The 6,924-nt window shown below is 32.9% G+C and overlaps 1 protein-coding gene across 1 annotated transcript; it reads right to left on the bottom strand.

Moving 5' to 3' along the window:
- Positions 1–375: 375 nt before the first annotated feature.
- LOC123306430 (putative histone-lysine N-methyltransferase 1) lies at positions 376–3,011 on the bottom strand. The gene is made up of 3 exons (XM_044888426.1): positions 1,439–3,011; positions 461–1,114; positions 376–416 (listed from the first exon to the last, which is right to left on the bottom strand). The coding sequence occupies exons 1-3, from the start codon at positions 3,009–3,011 to the stop codon at positions 376–378; spliced, it is 2,268 nt and encodes a 755-aa protein (XP_044744361.1).
- Positions 3,012–6,924: the final 3,913 nt, after the last annotated feature.

Here is a 6,924-nt window from a genome sequence, read left to right as displayed (position 1 = left end):
GAAAAAACTTAAAGTTACCAAAAAGTGTTTATGAAGAAGTTTCATTAATTTTTGTGAGAATTCGGAATATTCAACAATGTATAAGGTATAAAGTTTAAATACATAAAATAACATAAGTTTGATAAAAAAAAATTGATCAACCTGTATATTAAAAAATATTTCTAGAATGTGCTAGGGAATATGGCTGAAATAAATTCTATACATAGAAAACTCAACCTGTATAGAAAACTTTTTGGTTCTGTATGAAAGCGAGCTTCATAACACAGAAAATTTTTTCATCAGTCAAATGAAATTTTTCCCTGCTTAGCAATATCTTGTGCAGTGAAATTTGTACTCTTTTGCTATTTTTATTGTTTTGTTATAGCTTTGAGGAAATCAATAAGACGTGATGATAAGATAAAAGAATAACTCATATCCTATGACATAAAAAATAGCATAATTCCTAGATTGATACACTTACCTTTATGTATTCTCAGATGAGCAGCTAACTTTTCTACGTCCTCAAAGGAATCGCCACACTTATTACATTTGTAGGGATTTTCCACCTCATGGACCTTCTTGTGAGCTCGAAGTTTTTTATAACTTTTAAAGGCCAATAGGCAGACATTGCATCTGTCGACCCTCTTGTATGGTCCATATGATGGTTTCCAATTAACGCTAAATTCCTCAGTTACTTCCATACTTCCAGCATTCCCTTTCGATAAATTTTCACTAGGAGTTGTAGCAACAAAATCCAAACTGATATTGTCTTTATTTTCAGGCTTGAAATCTTCTTGTGACTCGGTTGGAGATTCAACTTCCGATTGTAAAGAACTTCCAATAATATTTGGTGAAGTGTTGACTCCATTGTTATTAACATTTTCTAGTTCAACATTTTCCCCTGATGTATTTAGGGGTAAATGCTGATCTTGGCCCATAATTTCTTTGCCCAATCTTGATTTTTTATTAGAAAATACATCTGCTATGTTCCTCCGTTCAGTTTGATTTTTTTGTGGTTTTCTGTTTTTTATAGGTTTCTTCAGGGTTTCTATTTCCTCATTAGATTTATCATCGAAATCATATATCTCTAACTTCGCTACATCACTCTTTTTCATAGTTTCAGTTTCAGAATGATCTACACAAGAAATTTTTTCTGCGACTGAAGCTTCATGCTGATTTTTAACAGAAATTTTTCTCTTTCTTTTCTTGTTTTGCTTTTCTTCAATTTCATTACTTGCACTTTTATCAGGTTCAGCCATTCTACTAAAACTTTTTTTGAAAGTTTCAGCTTCCTCTGTAGTATTAGATGTTTCTGTAGTTGATAGTTTTTGGATTTTGAAAGAATTTACTCTTTTCTTTTGAAATTTGTTTCTTTTTTTCCTTTGAATCTGTTGATTTTCGCAGGGATTAATTTCATTTCCAGTAGCAGAACTATCAATAATCAAATGATTCTCGTTACTATCCTTGGTTTCATTCACAGTTTCTTCTTGTTGTTGTTTTGATAGGACTTTTGAGTCAGAATTTGTCGGGGAATCTTTTTTTATCACCTGTAGACCTTTATCTTCTGGATTATCATTAGCTCCTTCAGATTGACTGTGAATTTGAACCGTTTTTGAGTTGTTTTTTTTATTTATCTTCTTTGACTGTTTTTTACGTTTAGACTTTGAAATTTCAGGTTTTGATTCATTGGTTCTTTTCAAACCAGTATTTAGACATTCAGGTGTAGTTAATTCATTTTTAGCCTCTTCTTCGCACAATGCAGAATCATCTGCAATTTTAATAGATGATTCTATCTTGTGTGAAACAAAGGTATCTTTTTTTGATTCCCCATCAACTACCGATGAATTATTAGTTCTTTGAGTTTTCAATGAAACAGTCGAAGTTGTTGAAATTTCTTCTTGCGGTTCCTTTGTTTTAGATACTTGAGACACTTTGGAACTACTGCGAAGGGTTCTGGTTCTTATCGGGATCACTTCTTCTTCCAAATGGATTATTTCAGAGGAACAATTTTGACCTTTGGAATTTGGTTCCAATTGAGAATTATCAGCTGCTTTGATTTCTTCAGTTTGCTGAATGGATTCACTTTCTGTTTTAACAGAATCAGGATTGAAAAAATCAGTTATTTTTCTGGAATTTCCAGATAGGTTTTGTTTTGATTTCTTATTATTTGACATTTTTTGAGTTTTGTCATCAGTTTTCTTAGTATTATACAAAGTTTTCTGTTTTTTAGTATTCTCAAGTGTTTCCTGAATTTTTTTTATAGTTTCTGAGTTGGAGTTAAGGGAAGTAGAAGTAATTTTGTTATTTGTTACAGTACCAAAGTCGTTATTGTTTATTGTGATCCCTTCATCTGAACCTTCATTCTTCTGCTCAACTCCGTCGTCTTTAGGGGAGTCGATCAAAACTAAATCATCATTTTGTTGAATTTCAGATTTGCCTTCAACATCATCATCTTTTTTGATTTTCAATTCCAATTCTTGGGATTCATTTTGTTGAAGTACATCCTTACACTCGACAGATTCAGAGACTGGGATCGGTTCTGATAAGGGCTCCTTTGAAATCGCAGTATTATCAGGCTTGGTTTCTATATCTGTTTTATCCTCCAACTCAACCGGTAATGGTTCTTCTGGTTGAATTAGTGAATTACTGATGGAAACAATTTCTTCTTCAGGAATTAAGGCCTCTAAATCTTCCACTACATTTTGATCAATTTCTAAATAATCTTCAATCTCGTCATCTTCAATTTCAAGAAAGTTTCTTGGTTTTATGGAATTACCTGGTTGAATATTTTGGTCACGATCAATAGATTTTAGGTCATCATTATTAAGGCTTGCAACAGTAGGTTTGGTTCCATCTAAGTCTTTCATTTCGGATTTAACTCTTTTCTCAACCATGAGGGAGATGCGCTTCAATTTGGAATCGACATCTTTTACTTTCTTGACTTCTATGTTTTTTTTTTGTCTCAACCGTCTAATAACATTCTCCACAGCTATATCTTTATCTATCATTTCATTTTCAACATTTGAATTCATTTTGTTGCTATGGTTCAAAATAAATGGACTATGATCAGAGGAATCTTTCGTTGCTGCAGAGGACATTGTTCACTTGAATTTAAAGGTTCAACGGAAGACTTTTTTGAGATTAGATCTTCCCTCAATCTATGGAGCACTTGACTATTTCTTCTATATTCAATCTCTTTATTCAAGTTTACATTCATGGGTGTTTGTGAATGACTTGTCCACTACAACGAGGACTTCAAGTTATATGTAATTTATCAATATCAATAAGTACCAGGTTTTATTCTCACCTTTATATTCTCCTCACTTTTTCCAAATGCATTTCAATCGTCTTTAAGGAGTTAAAATGTGAGCTTTATGAACACATTGAATATGTATGACACTGATTTTGAGGAAAAACCAAGAGGGTACTTGATTAACTTCTTGAGAATCAACCCTTTCTCTGTTAAGTAACTTGTCCAAGTCTTTGGAAAGTAGGCGTTTTCTTGTGAAATGAATCTGAGGATAATTTTAAGGCACTTATCGTTGTTTTCTTTCTTCCCATTATACTATCCAAACCTATTTGGCTTGGGTAAGGTTGTTATTCTGACACATAATGCAAATATAAGCTTTGTTACTATCTTGAAGTTTATCAGGAATTAATTTATAGGCACATTGGCGATAGAGCACACCGTCACAGCACAAATTTCAAAATATCACTTTGTTATATTTTTAGAACTGAAAATAAGGGTTACTGAAAAACTTAAACAACTTGTTGCGCTTCCACCACGGTTTTGACTTTTATTCCTATTTGTCAAAGGTCACGTTTCATTTTCTTTTCTGTAAGGGGCGCCACCATTCAATTCCATTGGGTCCTCATTTTCTTTATAAAAGATTTGAGGATTCTCGATGTATTATTAAAATGTAGAAAGCCTTTCCAGATTATTCAGTCTTTAGAACAACAACCGAAGGTTTGAAATAATAGTTAATTTCAACTACTCTGTTCATTGTTACTATTTGGCGAATGAGCCTCAGCGCATGCGAAATGAAATTTTCTGATATTAAAATGATATAATATAAAAGAATGGATCATATTATTCTGAAGTTTACGGCAGATTGAGATCCAACCATCATTACAACCTGTAAAGATAATCTTAACAAAAGCACGGAAAAACAAAGGTGAACTAGAAATTAAAGGAGTATTTCAAACCAGCGCATTCGCCAATGTGCAATAATACACCATTTTGTGACTTTATGATTTTACATAGTGTTTTATTGTATTCATCTTTTTTCAAATTACTTCCTTAATAAACAAGGCTTCGGAATAATAAGTTTTGAAATCTGAAAAAGTGTCCAATTAAAATTTAGAATGTTGAGGATTTTTCAGGCAATTCCGGTATAAAACCAGCTGTATTGTGTATTATAGTATCAAAAAATACATTGTTTTCCCTACAAAGTTTCATTAATATCGTACACTTCGTTTTGAAGATATTTACTTGGTCTATCAGTCTGTCAGGTAAAAGAAGTACGAAGTACCTACCGCCACCGCCTTTAGAGGAGTCTATTTTGAGGCATGCCTCAAAAGCCGGTATCAACGTTCAAATTAATGATGTTCACATTTTTTTGCATGATAGGATGAATGTAGAAACCTATAATATTCGGTAGAAACGGTAGTAAATTCCGATCCTTCTCTAGCGAAGGACTACAGTTCATTCGGGTCAGTTTTCACTTTTTAGCACTAACTAACTTGAACTCGATATTCCACAGCCACCAGAGATGTCAATAATTTTTATTGACAGGTGAGTCTTTGACTTGTACAAATATGTTAACAGTAGATTCTAGAGGTCAAAAGAAATACTTTTTTCCCATAGCCATAACTACCATAGCCATTTTAAGTTTTCATAATGAGCTGGTCCACCGGCCCCTGAAAAAATAAAATCACCTTCAGAATAACTAGCTAAATCTGTGACGCTAAACATCTGTGAATTTTTTAAACAGAGCTGTATTCAGCCAAAGTACCCAATTTTTCAAATTTCACACAGAATAGATACTTTTCAATTTTTGAACACCTAATTACTCGAAATCGGCGCATTATACGAGTACCTATATGAAGAATACTTTTATTTTACAGAACGTTCAAATATTCATTTCATAGCATCCAACTTAGTTTCAAGAGTTGGGTTCTTTGAATTTTCGGTATTTTTATGATACGTAAACGTCATAATAAGAAAGATGGAAAACGAAAAAGATTCATCAAATAAATGAAAAACTAATATTCCGAATTTCATTTAATTCGATAAAACCGTTCGTTAGATAGAACTAAAAATAACATTTTTTATGGTTTTCCAATGGCTTGTATCTTTCAAACCGAGCCGACTCGGAAAAAATGGTAAAGGAAAAAGTGTTTCTTTTGACAAGAATCTACTGTTAAAATATTTGTACGAGTCAAAGACTCACCCTGTATAGTTATTGAAGTAAAGTTTTTCCAGATATGGAAGTAAATATCTCGTTATCATAAAAAAGCCGAAAAATCAAATCGAAGTTTCAATACACCTTCATTCTCGAAAAAAACATTTGTTTGATAATAAATGTAGGAATAATATAATATGACGAAAGATTTTTTTCAAAAATTTAAATTATTGATGGAAATTCATTAGTTAAGTATTATGGAACTGGCAAGCAGAGAGTTCAAAGTTTGTCTGAAAACTAAATATTTTAATATACCGGGTGGCCATATGCACCCCAAAACGCGGCGCTCATTTCGCGGGAGTAAATGAAGATACAAATTTTGAAAATCTTTTCCTGTGGTGTGTGTAGGGTGTTCAAAAGCACAATTTAAAATTATTGTCATATATACAGGGTGTTCGGAAAACAAAGATATAGACCAAAGTTACACTTTTTTAATTGTAACACCCTTCATTTGACCTCAAAAATGGAATGGCAAGCTCAAATTATGAAGAGTTTCTTCAGATCACTTTATACTGTAACCAGTCCGGCCCTGGCGGCCGCTCCCTTTCGGGAAGATCGCGGCCGCTTCCTTCTGGAACAATCGCGAATGGCACGGGAATGTTTCCGGCGCCTATACAGGGTTGGGATAAAGTTTGGCACCAAATTGATATATTTAAAACGGAACGGACGGTAATTTTGAAATTTATCGTCAGGAGGTGAATGGCAAGCACTTCGAACATTTAAAATGATTTTTTTTTAATTATTTTCAATAAATTTTTTCTACTAGTAAAAGCCCTGTATTTCTTCTTTAGATTTCCATCAAAAATACGTCATGAAAAGCAGAAAGAGTTATCTAATACAAAGTATTTCGTTTTATTTCTCACTATTGATACAAATAACAACGATTTATTTATTTGAATGGATTTTTTCTCAAATGTACAAAAAGACTGAATTTCTTCTTTTTACAGATAATTTTTACATGGAACCCGATATGGACAGATCCGAAACAAGGTGCACTTTCAGAATCTGCAGAAATATACAGGGTGTCCCATTTAAATAAAAAAAGTTTGGTCATTTCCGGTTAAACCGGAAGTATCTCATTAATGAAAATATGCTCATCAGATGCATTGTGGTCCATTACACTCAGCTGCCAAATTTCAAAAATATCGCCCCTTTTGTTTTAAAGATATAAATTTGTGCCAAACTTTTATCCCAACCCTGTATATAAGCCTAGCGGAGGAGCAGGTTCAGCACAGTATAGTTCACAGTGCAAGCGACGGACTAGTGGAAATAAAAACGAGTGTAAATAAATAGTAGTGACATAGTTAGTTTGTTAGTTATAAGTGTAAATAAATAATTTGAATCAGTAGGACGTTTTAATTAAGCGAAGAAAACGTTGCAATACCTTAGAAGCACCCTTTACGAGATAATGGCGAAAAATTGAAAATATGGAGTTTTTTTAAATAGAAAATGATGAAGAAACTAGTTACGCCAGCGATAC

The sequence above is a fragment of the Coccinella septempunctata genome, chromosome 1 (genome assembly GCF_907165205.1).
Source record: "Coccinella septempunctata chromosome 1, icCocSept1.1, whole genome shotgun sequence".
NCBI classification, from domain to species: Eukaryota; Metazoa; Arthropoda; class Insecta; order Coleoptera; family Coccinellidae; genus Coccinella; species Coccinella septempunctata.
The sequence above is the reverse complement of the archived record's forward strand: the minus strand, read 5'-3'. Positions and strand labels throughout refer to the sequence as shown.